The sequence below is a fragment of the Erythrolamprus reginae genome, chromosome 1 (assembly GCF_031021105.1).
Source record: "Erythrolamprus reginae isolate rEryReg1 chromosome 1, rEryReg1.hap1, whole genome shotgun sequence".
Classification (NCBI taxonomy): domain Eukaryota; kingdom Metazoa; phylum Chordata; class Lepidosauria; order Squamata; family Dipsadidae; genus Erythrolamprus; species Erythrolamprus reginae.
The window spans coordinates 130,563,070-130,584,872 of record NC_091950.1 but is presented as its reverse complement, the minus strand read 5'-3'; the positions used below and the strand labels follow the sequence as shown (position 1 = coordinate 130,584,872).

Sequence of the window (21,803 nt, the reverse complement as noted above, 5' to 3'; positions counted from 1 at the left end):
GAAATTAACAGCAACTTCTGGGAACAGGCTGCCTCCCTCTTCCCTGAATGAAAGAGAACAGTCCATGGATGTGCGCATGTGCTAGGGCACATCTAACAGAGAAACAGAATGTGTGTGTGTGTGTGTGTGTGTGTGTGTGTGTAAGCTGGGATAAATGAATGTAAAATAGAAAAGCACCATCTTTTCTGACACAAGTTCTGCTGAAGATAAATAAAAGGACACCTACCTTTCTCCTTTATACCATCCTTTTCTTTAAAATGCATCCTACTGAATTCTGCTTTTCCTCTAGGAGTTAATGGGGGGGGGATACCAATGGGGGTGTTCAATGTTGAGGGGGGGGTGATGGATAGAGAGAAGATTCCCACTCCTGTATACCCCCATCCTCTTGGTTTTAATCTCCAGGGAATGCTTGCTAATTGCAATCATTTCATATGATCCTTTGCATAATCTTGCAAACCACTGAGAGTCCCTTCAATAGCGAGATGGGTGGCATATAAATTATGTAATTAATTATGTAATTAATTATGTAATTAATAAATGAATGAATAAATAAATTTATTTATTTATTAATCAAATTTGTATGCAAATTTGTAAATATTTCCTCCCCTCTTAAGACAATCAAGGAAGAATGTTGTAAGTGTTGTACCCCATGACTCTTGACAAATGTATCTTTTTCTTTTATGTACGCTGAGAGCATATGCACCAAGACAAATTCCTTGTGTGTCCAATCACACTTGGCCAATAAAGAATTCTATTCTATTCTATTCTATTCTATTCTATTCTATTCTATGAGGAATACCATAGCCATTATCCATTACTGGTTACAGTGAAAAATAACTTTTTTTTCCTGATTTCTAAAAGTGGTCCCTCGACTTGCGCGTTCTCGATTAGCGCGAAACGCTGCAACGCGGTTTTTCAAAAAATATTATTTAAAAAAATAAAATATTAAAAAATAATTTTTTTTTTATTCTGTTCCCTGAATGGAGACCGCCGGCCGCTCAATCGGGCCGGCAGGGAACAGAATGGAGCCTTCCGCGGCGGGGCTGGTAAGGGGGGGAGCCGAGGGGGGAGCCGAGCCCAGCCCCGTGGCATTCGCTTTCCTCCCGCCGGCAGCCGACTGATCGTGGGCTCCTTCGCAACCTCGGAGAGCTTCCTGGTTTTCGTGAGCTTTCATGCCCAGGAAGCTCTCCGAGGTTGCGAAGGAGCCCAGGATCACTCGGCTGCGGGTGGCAGGAAAGCGAATGTCACGGGGCTGGGCTCGGCTCCCCCAGCCCCGCCGCGGAACGCTCCATTCTGTTCCCTGCCGGCCCGATTGAGCGGCCGGCGGTCTCCATTCAGGGAACAGAATGGAGCCTTCCGCGGCGGGGCTGGGGGAGCCGAGCCCAGCCCCGTGACATTCGCTTTCCTGCCACCCGCAGCCGAGTGATCCTGGGCTCCTTCGCAACCTCGGAGAGCTTCCTGGGCATGAAAGCTCACGAAAACCAGGAAGCTCTCTGAGGTTGCGAAGGAGCCCACGATCACTCGGCTGCGGGTGGCAGGAAAGCGAATGTCACGGGGCTGGGCTCGGCTCCCCCAGCCCCGCCGCGGAACGCTCCATTCTGTTCCCTGAATGGAGACCGCCGGCCGCTCAATCGGGCCGGCAGGGAACAGAATGGAGCGTTCCGCGGCGGGGCTGGGGGAGCCGAGCCCAGCCCCGTGACATTCGCTTTCCTGCCACCCGCAGCCGAGTGATCGTGGGCTCCTTCGCAACCTCAGAGAGCTTCCTGGTTTTCGTGAGCTTTCATGCCCAGGAAGCTCTCCGAGGTTGCGAAGGTTACATCTTCCGCTGCCAGCCAGGCCATGCTGGCGGCAGCGGAACAATCGCTGGCTGTCAACTTTTCTTTTTAAAACTGGCCAGGAGCTGACTTGCCTCCCCAGTGCTAAAAAGAAAAGTTGACAGCCAGCGCTGCGACTGACGGAATGCTGAGCCTCCCGTTCTCCCCCACCTCGCCCCTTCCGGTTTCGGCGTTCGGCAACGGAGTCCGGCGCTGGGGCCATGCGGGGCCGCTCATCCAGGGGGGCGTGGACTGGCAAGCGGCAAGCGGCAAGTGATCTGGCGGGAAGACCAAGGGAAGGTTCCTTCAGCCGCCCAACACCTGATCCGCTCCGCAGCGCGGCAGCAGTGAGGAGCCGAAGATGGGGTTTCCCCTTTGCCTTTACCCCATCTTCGGCTCCTCGCTGCTTCCGCGCTGCGGAGCAGATCAGCTGTTGGGCGGCTGAAGGAATCTTCCCTTGGTCTTCCCCGCCGCCCACACACAAACTCCACCATCTGCGCATGTGCGGCCATGAAAAAAATGGCGCACATGCGCAGATGGTGGTTTTACTTCCGCATCCAGTATAACGCGGAAATCGGTTAGCGCGGGAGGTCTTGGAACGTAACCCCCGCGCTAATCGAGAGATCACTGTATGTACTTACTTGTCTTCAAAAAGGAACTCTGCATTTAAGAAGATACATCTAAGAAAAAACCTTTCTCTGTTTTCATATTGTCAGCAAACTGAAGACAATCCTACCATTTCAAAGGTCTATTATTTGTAGAGGAAACAAAGTTCTCCTTTCCATAGTAATGCCATTTTGTAAGATCTACCATTGCTCAAGGAGTACAGGAAAGGTAGAATTTGGTAACTCAGATGAGTGCTACTTTCTCAAAGCAAAAGCCAGTGAAAGAGAAATGAAGGGGAAAATTTAAAAGGGAATGTATAGACAAGTAGTACTGCAGGGTGGCAATTTTTTAAAAAAAATTATGTATCCTTGAGAATTAAACTGATTCACCTCTAATAGAAACTGTCTTGTTATTTTCAGCTGGGCTCTGGTTACGTATTTTATTAACATGCTTCCTCCCCACCCTGCTGGCAGAAAAAGCAGAAAAGGGTGTCTATGAATCAGGATTAATCACGACAGGTTTCAGATGTGCTTGTCCTGCCCCACCTATTCAGTAATCTGATGTAAGATCCCATGTTATACAATATATACAGAGTTGCTTGCCCTCATTTCATACCATCATGACTTTTCAATAATGGCTCACGCTCTGCATATACCAGTTCTCCTCCTGTAGGAACTGCTATCCTGTGAAATTCTTCAGAGCACAATGAACATATTACACTTATTCTCCACCTTTGAGTTCTGCAACAATGCAACCAAAGGCAACTTGAGGTCTGGGCAGCAGGCAGTAAAGCCTTAATTACTGATATAATCTTGTAAGGCTGGTAGTTATTTTAATACTTTCTATAGTGCCAGAAACAGTAATCATCTTTAAGCAACACCGTCAGATAATGAAACTCTGGGAAGCAGTACTATTGCATAGCAGCAACCTCCTGGTGAAACACTACTATCTGCATTGTACTTTTTGTAAATAAAAAGGAAATAAAGGAAAATGAATCTATCTATCTATCTATCTAGTTCATAAAATCATCTGCCACAATGTCTTACCTGTCAATGAATACTTCAGCTTCAATCACAACAACACACGTGCACACAATAGATTCAAACTCAATGTAACTTCTCAAAACTCAACTGCAGAAAATACGACTTCAGCAACAGAGTGATCAATGGTTGGAATGCACTACCTGACTCTGTTGTTTCTTCCCCAAACCCCAAAAACTTTAACCTTAGACTGTCTACAGTGGACCTCACCCCATTCCTAAGAGGTCTATAAAAGGTATGCATAAGTGCACCACTGTGCTTACCGTCCGTGTCCTACTGTCCTATTGTCCAAATTTACCTATACCTACTTTGTTTTTGTTTATGTTTATATATACCTGTTATCTTGTACATGTTTTGATAAATGGATGGATGGATGGATGGGTAGGTGGGTAGATGGGTAGGTAGGTGGGTAGGTAGGTGGGTAGGTGGGTAGGTACGTAGGTACGTAGGTGGGTAGGTAGATAGGTAGATAGCTTCTGCTTTTCAAAAATGTTAAAAGTTGATAATGGGACTATTCTTCACAGATGAAACCTATACTCATAAAATATGGTTTTATTCCAGAATGTTGAACTGGTAGACACTATAGCCGAGATCAATGATGGTAAAACTTTTCAGCCCCAAGTACCCAAACTGGAACGTGTGTGCATGTGCACCAGGGTTGAGTCCCTCCCGGTTTGGGCCAGATTGCCCGAACTGCTAGCGACCCGCTGGTGATGTAATGTTGGCGCCACAGATCCAGTTCTGTCGGTGCCAGTCTGTGCATGCCGCCATCTTTTTTTCTAAATTTCCGCTGAATTTTCCTGTGTTTGGATGGCTTCTTGTCATTCCCTGCTTTGGAAAGAAGCCCTCCTGCCCACCCCTGGTTTAATACTGAACTTTATTTCTTCGCCCAAAGCACAGCTGATCAGCTCCTCTGAGCATGCATGGAAGTGAAATTAAACGAGTGTGTGAAATGTCGCAATGTGAACCGGTGGTGAAGGTAAGTGGAATCCACCCCTGATGTGCACATGTCAGCCAGCTGTATTCCCGCACGCTGGAGCACCAGAAACCTGGCTGGGGTGCACCTGCCTGGTTTTTGGCTGTTTTTCAAGCTGTTTTCAGGCCAATTGGGGGCTGTTTTCAGGGCCATTTTAGGAGCTGAACTGGGGCAATGGTTTGTGTGCCCACAGATTGGATTCTATGTGTCACCTCTGGCACATGTGCCATAGGTTTGCCATCACAGGCCTGGATTGTTGCTTGTTTGTACACCGAGGTGCAATATTATTAATGTCACTATTTTTTACATTATTATTATGAAATTTTTTCCCACCTATCTCATATCCAACAACCCTGGACTCTTCATAAAAGTTTTAGGGCTTTATTGTTTTGTGAATACATATAAACTACTGAGTTCCCTTATAGAACTGCAGTACATCAATATGGCAATAAATAAATAATGAAAATGTTGGGACTTGAATTATGCTGGTGAAAACTATGCTGCAGTAAATACATCCTTAATATTTTTGAGAGATTTTTTAAAAATGCAAACTGTTTCCCACATATTCACCTTGCATCATATTATTCCTATGAGCTCATACATAATATAATGCTATCCCCACCCCATCTACATGATTATGCATTCATTCCATCTTGATAAACAGTATTGCAACAATGGAGCTGTACTTAAAAACAATCATGCTGGCTCAGGTCCAGCATCAAATGTGATCATACTGGCTAGGAAAGTTTAATTAAATTGTAAACAGAATTTTGTAATGCGCACATGATGAAGTCATATACTGCAGCACATCATGAGTTGGATTTAAGTAAATTTGTTTGATTGTAATACCGGATTAAATGTTATAAAGACAGTTGCACTCAACAGGCTTTTCAAAACTATTATTCTTCAAACCAAATAAGGCTTTCCCATAATTATCTCTTGTACGCAATAAGGAAATCTTATGCTATCTCTGCATGTGCCCATGTGAAAAGCTATCATCTTATCACAACACAAAGACCAAAGTGTTGTACACAATTATCTGCTACAATGTCCTACCTGTCAATGACTACTTCTGCTTCAACCGCAATAATACATAAGCATACAATTGATATAAACTTAAAGTAAACCACTCCCAACTTGATTGCAGAAAATTCAATTTTAGCAACAGAATGGTCTATAATAATAATAATAATAATACTGTAATAATAATAATAATAACAACAACAACAACAACAACAATTTATTAGATTTGTATGCCGCCCCTCTCCAAGGACTCGGAGTGGCTCACAACAACAATACAACATGTACAAATCTAATGTTCATTGTTTTTTAAAACCCTTATTATAAAAAGAAAAACAATCACACAACCTAACAGACCATACATAAAACCATAGAAGCTAGGGGTATATCAGTTTCCCCATGCCTGGCGACATAGGTGGGTCTTCGGGACCTTTTGAAAGTCAAGGAGGGTGAAAGTTCTAATCTCTGGGGGGAGTTGATTCCAGAGGGCCAATGCCTGGAATGCTCTATCTGACTCTGTGGTTTCATCCCCAAACCCCCATAACTTTAACCTTAGACTGTCTACTGTTGACCTCATCCCATTCCTAAGAGGCCTGTAAGGGGCGTGCATAAGCGCACCAACGTGCCTACCATTCCTGTCCTACTGTCCCCATTTATTTGTAACCATTTCCTGTATTCATAATCATGTTTATACTTATATCTGTTATCTTATACATGCATGACAAATAAATAAACAAACAAGCAAAGTCCTTCAAAGGATTTCAGTACCTTCCGATCTGCATAAAATTCAGAGGACTTCCTCTCTTAAGTTGCGAATAAGTCTAAATGCTTTAGAGCAGTGATGGCTAACCTTTTTATCCTTGGGTGCCAAAAGAGCCTGTGTGCACACTATCATGCATGCGTGAGTCTCACACCCATAATTCAATGCCTGGGGAGGATGAAAATGGCCTCTTCTGTCCCCCCCACCCCGAGGCCCTTTGACCCATTTTCCAACTTTTGGTGGGCCCGGTAGGCCCATTTTTCACCCACCCCAAGATTCAGAGGCTTCCCTGGAACCTGGGGAAGGCAAAAACACCCTCTCTATCCCCCTTTGTGCAAGCCAAAAATTAGCTGTCTGGCATGCACATTGGAGCTGAGCTAGGGCAACAGCTTGCATGCCAGTAGATATGGCTCCGCATGCCACTTCGCCATCACTGCTTTAGAGTATAGCAAAACGTGAGGTAAGGCTAAGCAATATTTCAAAGTCTGTCTTTAGCATTATTATTATTTCTTTTTAAGCAAGCTGTTACAAGGAGGGAGGGAGGGAGGGAGGGAGGGAGGGAGGGAGGGAGGAAGGAAGGAAGGAAGGAAGGAAGGGAGGAAGGAAGGAAGGAAGGAAGGAAAGATTATAGCTACCTCAATGGAAACATAAGACAATTCCTCACTTTGTCTAAATTCCCCATGCAGCTCCCAACTATTTCTTAAGACAACTTCAGAAAATGCAGTCCAGAATAAAATGGATTGGCACAGGGCTGGTCTGATACTCAATCTTTGTGACCTGATTCTGGGGCAGGGAATGGGAGCCCTCCTGTGTGGATTTATGTATGGAAGCTTGCCTTTTCCTTTCTTTCCTAATCCCCATACCTTTTTTTTCTCAGATGTTTACATATATGAATGTCTTTACACACAATCATGCCCCCTAATCTCCTTTGAGGGAGGAAGGGAGACTGATCTATTTACCTATCTACCCATCTATCGTCTTCCATCTATCATCCATCCATCCCATTGTACATGCCTACACTTAGGAAATGGTGAGCAGCCCTTATTGATGATGTGCATAGCAGAATGTGAATTCAGTAAACTCTTGACAGAATATTGTTAATTTCAAGCCTCATGCAAATGAGATGTCAATGAATCTGTAGGGGATAGGAAAAAGAGATTTTTTTTGTTGTTGTTTAATGATTTCCTACAGAGAGTTGAATAGAAATGGGGAAAAAAAACTTTTAACTAAATCTAACTCCCAACAGGACTATTATAAAGACCAGCTGGATAGAATTTGAACAACTGATTGCTTTCTTCAAGAATATAATGTATGAATAGAGCAGATAATTGTATGCACGAAGGGCTTTTGAGAGGTGGAGTAGATGTTGTAACGCACTATCAACAGGCATATGGCTTAAATAGCTGAAAGTATATTCCCCTTGCTGAGAATTACACCTAAAAGTCAAGATTAAATGAACAAATTTCCTGAACCTGTGCCCTCTAAAACTAAAATCCTAGAATTCAAAGCCAGTAAAGAAAATAGCAGGTAAAGTGGTAGTAATACTCTACTTTTTTACAGGGGAAATACAGGTTTGTTTGTTTGTTTGTTTGTTTGTTTGTTTGTTTGTTTGTTTGTTTTAAAAAACTCCTAAATTCTCTCTCCTCTTTATTTCTCCATTTTCTTATTTACACAGTGGAACTCCATCTGCAAAAATATCCTTGTAGCTTGCCCTCAAGTTGTTATACCACATCTAATTTTTCTTGACCAACAATAATCTGAAAAATTAATACCTCATTCTTCCGTCTATTGGGGGGGGGGTGCCCTTATTCTGTAGGTGTTATAAATGTGTAGAATTTGTGGAGTTTCTAAATATATTACTTGCAACAAAATTATCATTATTGTTTTTCAAAACATCAACTATATACCTGTTAATGGATAGTTCCCTTCTGGCTGAAAGTCAAAGTGATTAATTTTCAGCAAAGGGAATACTAGATTCCCCCAAGTTCCTGCCCAGTATTAATTTATTCTGGTTTAAATCTAATTAACCCAGTGTCAACATACCGTGTTTCCCCGAAAGTAAGACAGTATCTTACTTTCTTTTTATCCCCAAAAGCCCCACTATGTCTTACTTTCGGGGTATGTCTTATATTGGAAAAAAAATCGTCAAATTTTTTGTTTTAACCATAAAATTAACATTTATTTACAACCTGAACAGTATTGTATTCACCACAAAACAGCAGATGATACCCCAGTATGCCAGTGTGTATGTTTTACTGATGTATGATTAATACTGTGTGCATTACCGTATTTTAAGCAGGAGGCGGCAGTGACAAGTGCAGGGGACGGCGCGGTGACATATGGAGAGGGGGACGGCGCGGTGACGTATGGAGAGGGGGACGGCACGGTGACGTATGGAGAGGGGGGCGGCGCGGAAGTGGGCAGGAGGCGGCGCTCATTAAGATCAGAGGGAGGTGGCAGACGCGGCGACGTATGGAGAGGGGGACGGTGCGGATGTGGGCAGGAGGCGGCGCGCAGCTAGATGAGAGGGAGGCGGCAATATCCCCGTGTTTCCCCGAAAGTAAGACATATGTCTTACTTTCGGGGTATGGCTTATATTAGCCGACCCCCCTGAAACCCCCGATACGTCTTACAATTGGGGGTGTCTTACTATCGGGGAAACAGGGTACATACCAAATAAACTGCATTTCTCTCTCTGCTTTATGATACAATCATATTTCCTGTACAATATTAATTAGAAATCTAATGCAGATAGAATTATACAGAATAGGTTGCTTCTGCATGAAAGAAAACTGGACTAGACAATTTACATGTACAGAATACAACACCCATTCTTAATCTAATGCCAATTAATGTAAACATTGAATAACTGTTTGTAAGCTACTTGACAAGACTAGGCATTGTACTTGACAACCATGGCACATTATGAGAAGAATTCTGATACCAATTGTCATTGTAACCCAAGGACTACCCTGATATACATTCAAAAATGAGACCAAACAACCTATAAAATGTACTTCTAACCTTGATCAAGATATCAATGGAATGAATGAGTACTTTGATCTTCCATTGGCTTGTTTTTCCTCAGGCCACTTGGATGATTTCATTCATATTTGCCTCCTGATCATAGCTTGCTAGTACAAGAATTACATGCACTCTGCTAGCTACAATAACAGCCATGTGGGCTGTGGAAAGACTAAACTGTCCTCACCAACCCTGATTCATTACACCAATACTCACATCATCACCCTTCCTATTTCCAAAAAAGAACTCACTCTTTATTTTAAGAGTCCTGGAAGAAATCACTGCTCATTCATTCATTCATTCTTTCTTTCTTTCTTTCTTTCTTTCTTTCATTCATTCATTCATATGGCATTTTTGAATGGTATGGGAGCACCTCTTAGTGGATAAAATAGCTCTACAGAGAATCATTAAAACTGTCTATAATATCATTGGGCTCCAGCTACTAGCCCTGGATGATATATTCGCATCTTGCTGTCCTAGGAAGGTGCACAACATCCTCAGAGACTCTTCTTATCCTGATTACGTTTTTGGACCGTTGCCTTCTGGCAGAACAATTAAAACCTGGACCACACATTTTCTCAATAGTTTTTATCCCAGAGCTATACTTGCACTTAACAATGAACTAAAGGGTCACAATCAGTGAGCTGTTGGACAGTATTACTTGGTCTGTTGTGTAGATGCTTAGGTGGTTCAGAGTGGGGAATTTGTGAGTGGGTGGGGGGGGGGTGTTTGGGATTGTTATGTGTACTAATCTTTGGGCGTCATGTGAATTTTGTTGCATGGGTATACTGTTTATATACATACAATGACAATAGAGCCGGGGTGGTGCAGCAGGTAGAGTGCTGTACTGCAGGCCACTGAAGCTGACTGTAGATCTGTACGTCAGCGGTTCAAATCTCATCACCGGCTCAAGATTGACTCAGCCTTCCATCCTTCCAAGGTGGGTAAAATGAGGACCTGGATTGTGGGGGCAATAGGCTGGCTCTGTTAAAAACTGCTATTGCTAACATGTTGTAAGCTGCCCTGAGTCTAAGGAGAAGGGCGGCATAAAAATATAAATAAATGAATGAATGAATGAATGAATGAATGAATGAATGAATAAATAAATTCATTTGTTCATTCGTTTGTTTGTTTGTTTGTTTGTTTGTTTGTTTGTTTGTTTGTTCGTTCGTTCATTCATTCAGTATGTTAGTCAGATACGGCTGAATCACAGGAGGAGAGGTCTACTTACCTTAGTCCAGGGGTAAAATGCTATAGTTTGGACCTGTTCTCCTGAATAGGTAGTAAAAAAATACTACAGGTTCTGGTGAACTGGCCTTTCCAATGACCAGCTGTGACACACAATTTATACTAGCTAGAATAATTGGATTCCTTGCTTTTTAGCTAATCTAAATCAGGTGGCACAGTGGATCCCCCTCCATTGCTGTTCTACTTACCTTTGCAGATTTGGAAGGTTTCAAAATGTTCCCTTTTAGCGCTGCGCAGGCTCAGTAACACACTCACAGAACCAGTAGCAGACTTCAGAGGATTTCACTGCTGCCCTAGTCCCTAAAACCTCTTAGGCTGCACATGTGTATTCACATATTGCATGTATTCAAAGACTCTCAAAGAACTGAACTGTGCATGTCCTGCTCCATAAAGGTAGCTGTGCTGGAGCTGATACCAAACAACCTATGTTACATGCTGCAACGCAAATAAGGGAAAAGAAAGAAAAGAATCCAGTTCGCTACAGCTTGACATAATGACTTGTTATGTAATATCATGATTTGTTATCGTGTTGCTCATGTTAACAATTATATTATGTTCGGCTATTTAGCATGGGCCTCACGGATTCCAGTGGATGAGCAACACTACCCTCTGCTGGGCAAAAAAAAATTGTCCCAGGTGGTTTTATAAGAGGCCTTCTTGGAGTACATCACCTAGATCAGTGATTTTCAACCTTTTTTGAGCTGCGGCACATTTTTTACATATGCAAAATCATGGGGCACATTGAGCGGGGGTGAGTGGGGGGACTAAAAAAAGTTTGGACAAAAAAATTCTCTCTCTCTCTCTTCCTCCCTTTCTCTCCCTCTTTCTCTCTCTTCCTTCCTTCCTCTCTCTCTCCATCCCTCTTTCTTTCTCTCTCCCTTCCTCTCTTTTTTGCTCTTTCTATCTCTCCCTCCTTCCCTGCCTATCTTTCTCTCTCTCTCTTGCTTTTTCCTCTCTCTCTCTTTCTCTCTTGCTTTTTCCTCTCTCTCTCTTTCTCTCTTGCTTTCTTTCTCTCTCTCTTGCTTTTTTTCTCTCTCTCGCTCTCTCTTGCTTTCTGTCTCTCTCTCTCTTGCTTTCTTTCTCTCTTTCTCTTTCTCTCTTGCTTTCTTTCTCTCTCTTGCTGAGCTTCGCGGCACACCTGACCATGTCTCGCGGCACACTAGTGTGCCGCGGCACAGTGGTTGAAAAACACTGACCTAGATAACCATCTTTTCCTAACTACGCCATATCTTTTTATTATGATGAATGGCAAACAATCATGTGACCAAATCTAAGATACTTGGCTGTAGACTCTTATTTCACTCAAGCTGCCCTTTTTTTATTTCTCCCCCAGGATATGGGATCTCAGAGATTGATTGATTGATTGACTGATTTACTTACTTATTTATCAGACCTATATGCCACCCTTCTCCAAAGCTCAGGGTGGCTTACAGCATATAAATAGATACAGTACTTGCAGTTGAACATAAAGACCCATCAGGTCACTGGGACTGCTGTTAATGGACCAGCCCTCCATCAAGTCTGATTTAAGCCAGTGGTATCAAGTTGTGATAGCCAATTTCCCACATTTTATTTCTTACCACCCCACACCCATGCCTATATACCTAAGCATTGAGTATATTTGACCTGAATATATTTAAGCACTGAGTATATTTAAATATACTATATTATATATAGTATATTATATATATTATAGTGTATTATATACTGTAATATAATATATAACAGCATTAATTTTATATGTATATATAATATTTATAGTTATATATATAATACAGTAATACCTCGTCTTACGAACCTAATTGGTTCCAGAAGTATAAATTTAAATATATTAAAGGGTTAAATAAGGTCCAGGAGGGAAGTGTTTTTAATAGGAAAGTGAACACAAGAACAAGGGGACACAATCTGAAGTTAGTTGGGGGAAAGATCAAAAGCAACATGAGAAAATATTATTTTACTGAAAGAGTAGTAGATCCTTGGAACAAACTTCCAGCAGACGTGGTAGATAAATCCACAGTAACTGAATTTAAACATGCCTGGGATAAACATATATCCATCCTAAGATAAAATACAGAAATAGTATAAGGGCAGACTAGATGGACCATGAGGTCTTTTTCTGCCGTCAGACTTCTAGGTTTCTATGTTTCTAAGTAGGTTCGTAAGGCGAAACGTTCGTAAGACGAAACATTGTTTCCCATAGAAAACAATGTAAAAGCGATTAAGCCGTGCAAAAAAAAATAAAAAATCCCAAAATGGCACTCTGCCGGGCGCCGCCACCCGGCTGTCACCTTTTAAAACAGCCGGGGGGCTTCTCAGCGTTCTCCCGAACCTGAACTTTTCGGGTTCGGAAGGCCGCCGAGAAGCACCGCTGCCCGGCTGTCACCTTCTGAAACAGCCGGGGGTGGCTTCTCGGCGTTCTCCCGAACGCCGAACCCGGAAGTTCAGGTTCGGGAGAATGCCAAGAAGCCCCCCGGCTGTTTTAAAAGGTGACAGCTGGGCAGCGGTGCCCAGCGGAGCGCCATTTTGCAATCTGCGGTGGGTTTGTAAGCCGAAAAAAGTTCGTAAGAAGAGGCAAAAAATTTCCAAACACTGGGTTCATATCACGAGGGGTTCGTATCATGAGGTACCACTGTATTATATAGAATATGATATTAAAGACTATTAGTATATTTTACACACACACACACACACAATATACTAACAGTATATAATATATAGTAGCATTAGTATGTTATAGAATATACTATAAAAGAGTATTAATATACAACAGTATAATATACATACAGTAGCATATATGATAGCACTGTAATATATTGTATTTCCAGCAATATAATATTCAATTGAAATATAGACTTCAAAGCACAAAAGAATGAATGTCATTAACAACTACAATCAGAAAACCCTACATGAAACAAACTGTACCTTCTATTATTTTCGAAAATAATTTTCAAAATAAGCATTAATTCCTGTTGAACAAATGGTGATAGAAGAAGAAAGCAGGATACCTTCCACTGTATCAGTTTTGCAGATCCAGGTCAGACATCCAGATTTCAAGACTGATAACACTCATAGAGATAATCCAAAATATTCTGTCATATGAACTCTCCATACCACCGAAAAAAATGCATCACACGTTTTCTCACCATTTAAATTTCAGACTGACAAATATACTTTGAACGCAATAATAATCGTGTATCCCCACTTTAATCTCAGTTAACCATCACTTTAAAAAAAGAAAAACTGTGGCTTTGCAGAATATAAAGCTTTTCCTCTGGAATTTTAATGCAATTCCTCTTCAAGACAACTTGGTTACATAATAGCACATCGTCTCGGCAGCTGAAACTATGGTAAAAGTAGGTTCCCCATCCTGCTTTAGAATGGAAACCACTCCAGACAATCTTTTTTGACAAAAAGCAAGTAAATAAACAAAGAAAAAAATCACAATATGGAAAAAAGGACAATTTCAGAATGCAGATTTAACAAATCTCATATTTATAAAAAATACCAAATGTGGGATGCACATTAAATATTTCAGATATGTTCCATATAAATTAGAAAATCCAACGATTCTCTGTCCCTTATCGCTATCATTTGGACCAGCAATGCTTCCTTTCTGACTAAAACTAACCAAGAAGATGTCATAAGCACACCAGGAAATTCATGAGCAGGTACTGATAACTCTTGTGTTAGTGAAACCTGGGACTGGCAACTCAGTCATTAAGCGAAGCAGTTGTTAAATGACATCATGACTGTGTTTACAATTTTACTTTAGCTTTTCTTTGCTTTATAGACCTGCAAAATTTATAAATGCAAGGATTGGTCACAAAGTTAGTCCATTTTTATTTCTTTTTTCATTCTAGAGGTTTATTGCATTATATTTTCTAGCTCCTTGTATTCCTATCAACCAAAAGTTTTTTAAGATTACTTTTTGCACAATCGGATGGCCCTACCTACCTACCCAAGGGCATACTAAATAGCAAGGTAAGGTATCCAGCATTTTTCTTCCACCATTTTACCAAAGTTTGCATTGACATGGACACAGGTTTCTGCCTTTCAAGTATATGGGGGTGGGGGGGAGTCAGCCCACCATCCCAACTGCTGCCAAATCCTACCTGTGAGGATGGAGACACTGTGGAAGCAACTATCCAGTTTGCCCAGAAGAATGGATAGGAAACTGTCGGTTGCCAGCCCATTTACATCCCTTGTGCTCTGATCATAGACCACAACATCTTGATGTTTCTCTGCCTCCACCTGCAAGAGTAGCATCGAAAGAAAACATGTGAGAGGATGCAAATGGCACTGAAAAAATACAAATGTTAGAGAGCTATAAAACATGTTGGAATAACAATTAAAAATGTCTTCATTATTCCTCTCCAGACATACCATATCTTTATTTTATTTTATTCTTTGTCCAATATATAATACATATGGAAGAGAATAGACATTAAGTAATATATATAACGATAGAAAGTAAAAAAGAAGAGAAGTAGATGGGAGGGAGAGAATATATATGATATAAGAGATAAGGAGAGAATATATATGATATATATATATTATATATATATATATGTGTGTGTGTGTGTGTGTGTGTGTAGGTAGGTAGGTAGGTAGGTAGGTAGGTAGGTAGGTAGGTAGGTAGGTAGGTAGATAGATAGATAGATAGATAGATAGATAGATAGATAGATAGATAAGGAGAGAATATATATGATATATGAGTTAAGGCAGTGATTTTCAACCTTTTTTGAGCTGCGGCACATTTTTTACATTTACGAAACCCTGGGGCACATCTCATTATCAAAAAACTAATCCAAAAGTTTAAAAATACAATTAATTTAGTCTACTGTTGACTTCCATAAAGGGGAAGAGGAGGGATAGAGAGACGAATTTTGCTTCGCATCACAAAGGCAAAGTGAAACTGGATGCCATGAAAAACAATAGTATTATTTGTTTATTGTGTTCTTACTGCAGGGAAAGAATTATTTGTAATTTTTTTTAAAAAAAAACCAGAGTAATAACTTAACTTGATTGATCTGGATATTATGCGAGGACAGGGAGGATTAATTATTCGAGTGTTTATATAGAACCTTGAATGTAAGCTGAAACCTATGTAACATTCTTCATCCAGATTGTTAAAAAGCTTTTTTCAGAGCCAAAGCAGAAACAAACTTTGCGTATACTAGACTGCAGGTCATTCCCCCCATACAATATTAAAATTAACTCTTTTTGTCCACCTGGCTAGGTATCAGTTATTTCTCAATACGTTACATAGTATTATTTGTTTGTTTGTTTCTTTGTTTCTTTGTTTGTTTATTTATTGGATTTGTATGCCGCCCCTCTCCGTAGACTCGGGGCAGCTAACAACAGCAGTAATAAAAACAGTATATAAAAATCCAATATTAAAACAGTTAAAACCCTTATTATAAAACCAAACATACATACAGACATGGTAATGCATAAACTTGTAAAGGCCTAGGGGGAAAGAATATCTTAGTTCCCCCATGCCTGACGGCAGAGGTGGGTTTTAAGTAGCTTACGAAAGGCAAGGAGGGTGGGGGCAATTCTAATCTCTGGGGGGAGTTGGTTCCAGAAGGCCGGGGCCACCACAGAGAAGGCTCTTCCCATGGGTCCCGCCAAGCGACATTGATTAGTTGATGGGACCCGGAGAAGACCCACTCTGTGGGACCTAACTGGTCGCTGGGATTCGTGCAGCAGAAGGCGGTCCCTGAGATAATCTGGTCCGGTGCCATGAAGGGCTTTATAGGTCATAACCAACACTTAATTTTTTGGTGTGGCATATATTCAAAATGCACAGCCCCTTGAGGACTGGGAACAGATGGCAATAGCATTTAGACTTCACAGTGTTTTACAGCCCCTCTCTAAATGGTTTACAGAGAGCCAGCATATTGCCCCCAACAATCTGGGTCCTCATTTTGCCGACTTTGGATGGATAGACGGCTGAGTCAACCTTGAGCCTACTGAGATTCAATCTGCCAAACTGCTGGCAGCCAGTGATCAGCAGAAGTAGCTTGCAGACCTGCACTCTAACCACTGCACCACTGAGGCTCAGAGAAGGAGGTTATCAGATTTCTTTAATACAGCCTTCATTTGTGTCCATTGCAGTGATCTCTACAGAAAAGCAGATACAGGTTTCACCAGCATTAAAACTGCATGCAATGTATCAGGGCTCCCCATAGAAGGGGATTTCTTCATGATGTCAAGGCGCATGGCATAGCCAAGCAATGAGATGAATAGTCTAAGCAGAGAGCAAAGCACAGGCAAGGGTTGCTGTGCCTAATGAAAGGTTAATGCATTAAAGGCTGATGAAATCCTCATAGTGCCATGGCTCAGCGCACCCACTGAATAGGCTGATCAGTGGCATACGCCGTCCTTCCGAGCTGGTGGCCTTCTGCCCTCTGGAGCAAAGCACATCTATCATTCTGCTGTCAGAGAAAGGCAGCTGCGATGAAGCAAGGTTACAGAAAGGCAGAGAGAGAGAGAAGCCAACTACAGATAAGGTTGGTGGGGGGGGGGGGAGAATGAGAGAACACACAGCTCTTTCCAATTTGTTCCATGACTATAACAATACTGGAAGGAATTTAAAATCAAGATCATTTTCATCATGCAGAAATGTTCAATGTGTTATAACCCCCCCACCCACCCCGCAAAAAAGTTATAGACTCAACAATGATTGAGTTGAAATTATTTGGAATGTTTATTGATTTATAGTTGCACTCTGGAAACTCTAATGGGGCAGTTTTCTTTAATGATCCTAAAAGTGTAGAAATCAGCACCTGGTCCTGATCTTATGTACCCCATCACTTTGAGGACGGATGGAAGGAAGGAAGGACGGAAGGACAGAAAGAAGGAAGGAAGGACGGATGGAAGGAAGGACGGAAGGAAGGAAGGATGGAAGGAAGGAAGGAAGGACAGAAAGAAGGAAGGAAGGAAGGAAGGATGGAAGGAAGGAAGGACGGAAGGAAGAAAGGAAGGACGGAAGGAAGGAAGGACAGAAAGAAGGAAGGAAGGAAGGAAGGAAGGATGGAAGGAAGGAAGGAAGGAAGGACAGAAAGAAGGAAGGAAGGAAGGAAGGAAGACACCTGATTACATTGCCCACTCAGATTTCTACAAAGGTTAAAGAAGAGAATCAGAAATATCAATATAGCCCTTTCCCCGACACTGAAAGTGTTCCCCTTACCCCTTTCCTGATCCAGGATAACTGATCCTAGTATGAGTTGGAAAGGCAGAGCCTCAGGAAAGCAGAAACAGGCATTCTCTGCTTCCATGCAAAGGATTCTCCGGCTACAAGAATAGCTTACGCTACAATCTCATTTACCCAATGGCCATTGAGTTGCTAGGTTGCAAGCAGAAGAAAACATGTTTACCTTCAAAAACTCCAACAAGCAGAACTAGAGACAGCTGCAGCTTCTTCCCTTCATCGTCCCCTTCCTTTTGCATCTGTACTTGCTCAGTACCCAATATATAGAAATAGGGGAGTGGGCTGGCGGGGAACATGAGGCATTTAGTGTGGAATTCACACAATTAACACAAGTATGGATAGGATAAAATGATGGATTAATTATAGTCAGCATAACAGCCTGCTGATCTGCCATTTCAGGTTTGAGGGGAAACAGCGTATTCCATTAGTATGCAGGTGCTGCCAACACATTCCTCTTAAGACACAGGCATGCATTTTAGATAGCAAATCAGATGTGGCATCTTCACAGGGGCCAGTTGGGATAATGAAGCTTGATGAATGTATTGAAAATGAACAGCAAAAATAAAGCTGATATGGGAATGTACCATATGCAGTGGCAAATTCCTCTACTCAAGCTACTCACTAGAAAAGGAAATTTAGCACCGAGTTCACAGCATCCCAAATTGCAGAATAAATTAACAATGGCGCTAGGAGCATCTTCACAGAGTAAGAATACGATAATCCATTTGGAATAATTCCACTGGAACACAACCATTTCCAAGATGGTGTTTGAGTGCATTTTATTAACTGAGGAGTAGGGAATATATTTTTATACAATTCCAAGACATTTGAAAAGGCCATACAAGCCCGAACAAATTTGACAGTTAAGATACCTTTCTCTGGACACGGAAGAATGGGTGAAACCCACTTGCAAATTCACACATAAAACAGGTTCTGTTTCATTATTTTGAATTCCCTGGACCTGTTTAAGTATGTGGAGTTGCCTGGCAACTTACAACATATTCCTTCCGATTGACTCATGTCTGCCTGACAGCATGAAACTTCAGGGATGCTGATCTAATTCTCAATTATGACTGTCAAAACAAACCCCCTATCAGAGAATTTCGGAAATAATTATCAGGCATGCCAGATATTTCACTAACTATTTCCAAGGGAAAGGGGTGTTTGCTTTTGCTCATGATATCCAAAACTCATGAGGAATTGAATCAAAAAGCAGAAGGATCATCGGGCATTGTGACTGGAAGAGAGAAAAACTTCCCTCTAAAATAGAGTGGGTTTCTAGCTGTTCCATCATTGCCAAACATGCATAAACATGCACGTATAAACTTAAAATCAGGGTCCCAAAGAAGCAGAGAGCATTGCTCTTATTTTGTTCATTTCATTTATCTGAATGGCAACAGCACTCTCAGTCCAGAGTAACAGAACAAATATTTTTGCTTGGAAAACGTTAACAACATGGCAATATTGTAAAGGTCTGTGAAGATTTTCATTCTTCCGGGTCATAGTTGCCTCAAAGATGTTCCAAAGGCAACTGGAGCACTTTTTCTTTGAGGGGGAAGAAGAAAATGTTTCATCTTTCATCCAACGTTTTCATTTTGAACTTGAGAGCTTTTCATCACATTTAAGAAAATGATTGACTGTTTCATGTCTGTATCTTGCAGGGGTGGGTTCCTCCCAGTTTGGACCAGGTCACCCGAATCACTAGCGACTGACTGGTGATGTCAGAATGGCATCATGAACCCAGTTCAGTCAGTGCCGGTCGTGGGTGCCGCCATCTTTTAAAAAAATTTTGATGACTGTTTTACTGTTTGGATGTTGTTTCTTCTGCCGCTGCTTGAAAACAGGCCCTCCCACCTGCCCCTAGGTTGAAACTGGCCTTTATTCCTTCACCTGAAGCACAGCTGATCAGCTCCTCAGCTGTGTTTGGTGCGGATTCCAGCTACTGAGCATGTGCAAAAGCCAAATTATATGAGGGAACGTGCATGCATGCAAAAACACTGTGTTACAAACTAGCAGCGACGTAAGTAGGAGCCCACCCCTGGTTTCCTGATGTGCATGTTAGAAACAGTGTTACATAAGAATCCTATGCAACAGAGCAGGAGTTACAGGTAGTCCTCAAGTTACAACAGCTCATTTAGTGACCGTTCGCAGTTATAACATCACTGAAAAAAGTGACTTATGATCAGGGCTGAGCTACTGGCCGGATGGGAGGAAACGCAATGGGGTAGCAAAAATGGAGCTCTACCCCAGAGCACCCAATTTGCACTGAAAGATATTGAAAGAAAATGCAGAGTGTCCTGCATAAGCCATGCCCACAGTGTGGTAGTAAAAATTTTGGCAGCCCTTCACAGCTTATGATCGTTTTTCACACTTAGGACCGTTGCTGCAGAGCAAAGGATCGCATGATTAAAATTCAGTTGCTTGGCAATTGGATCATATTTATGATCGTTGCAGTGTCCCAGGGTCATGTGATCACCTTTTGCGACCTGTTGACAAGTCAATGGGGAAACCAGATTAACTTAATGACTGTGTTACTAACTTAACAACTGAAATGATTCACTTAAACAACTGCGGCACACACAAAAAATATCATAAAATGGAGCAAATTCACTTAACAAATGTTTCACCTAGCAAAATAAATTTTGGGCTCCTTTGTGGTTTATAGGATGAGGACTACCTGTAGCATTTCAAGGGGGAATAATCTAATGATTGTTTGTCCATTGTGTCATTTAAAATGTCATTAGTTCAAAATCAGTACACATTTGGCCATGTAAAACACACTCAAAGAGGACATAGAAATAATCCTCAGTTCCTAGACTCAAATATGATTGTAAAAAAGGGACATTTATGCACAGCCTAGATTTACCCTGCTTGCTGCTACAGGTAAAAGAACAAACTAACATGACAGGACTGCTAACCATGGAGGAAATTTGCAGCCTCGGAAGCAGAATTATCCTACAGTTGGAATTAGGATAGGTTGCACATGGCAAGTGCTTTGTTTGGGGCATTATTGAAGAGTTGCCGAGCAACGGCAGATAGATGCACAGAGTTTATATCTTATTAAAGTTATAGGGTTTCAGGCAACAGAAATGCCAGACAAGCTCTGGCAATGCAGAAGCAACCTACGCTGAGTAAACACGGGGCTGCCTGGACAGAGTTCAGAAGGGCAAAGGATAGTGAGCGAGGGCAGACATGATTTGTTTCAGCTCAAAAAGGATCTCTTTCCCTTTAACCAGAAATGGAAGAAATGATGCCTATTGTGAATCGTTGATTAAGAGTTAACAATTCCCTAATGCATGAGATGTCCAAGTATTTGTATATACTTTGAAGGAGAATATTTGTAACTCAGGGTTGAACTGAGGGGTTCTTGGCATTCCCCATGCTTGCTTGTTTTCTTGTAGACATTTCATTACCTATCTAGGTAACATCATCCATGCTAATGCAAGATATTAGATATAAATATTCTGCTCCAGCCCACGCTATGACTGAGATATGGATAAATGTGACTGAATGGTTTTTAAGACCTGGGTTTTTAAGTTGTTTAAATTGGATTTTAGTATTTTAATGGGTTTTAGGATTTGAATTGATCTAGTTTTAACTTTGATTTCTAATATGCTATGTCTATGTATTTATTCTAAATGTTGTAAGCCGCCCTGAGTCTCCAGAGAAGGGAGGGATAGATACATGATAGATAGATACATGATAGATAGATAGATATGATAGATAGATAGATGATAGATAGATAGATATGATAGATAGATAGATGATAGATAGATAGATAGATAGATAGATAGATGATAGATAGATGATATATAGACAGATGATAGATAGATAGATAGATAGATAGATAGATAGATAGATAGATGATAAATAGATAGATAGACAGACCAACAGACAGACAGACAGATCAATCAGAGAGCACCAAGTCCCTTCGTTTATATACTTTTTTCCTATTATGCTTCTGCTATTTCAGATCTTCCTTAGAATTCTCCTGTAGAATTCTTGGGCGCCCCTTCTTCCCACTGCAAGCCTTTGGATTGTTTCTAACTTCAGATTTTCCCATTTACCTGTACCTATCATTCAACAGCCCCTTGCCCTT

General features: G+C 41.4%; 1 protein-coding gene across 2 annotated transcripts in view; it reads right to left on the bottom strand.

The window, feature by feature from the left end:
* Positions 1–21,803, bottom strand: part of DUSP8 (dual specificity phosphatase 8) — a 163,805-nt gene that overhangs the window by 78,196 nt on the left and 63,806 nt on the right. For both annotated transcript variants that reach the window (XM_070765026.1, XM_070765034.1), the window contains exon 3: positions 14,601–14,739. In XM_070765026.1, the coding sequence (XP_070621127.1) occupies positions 14,601–14,739 (139 nt within the window). The remainder of the gene's footprint in view (positions 1–14,600; positions 14,740–21,803) is intronic.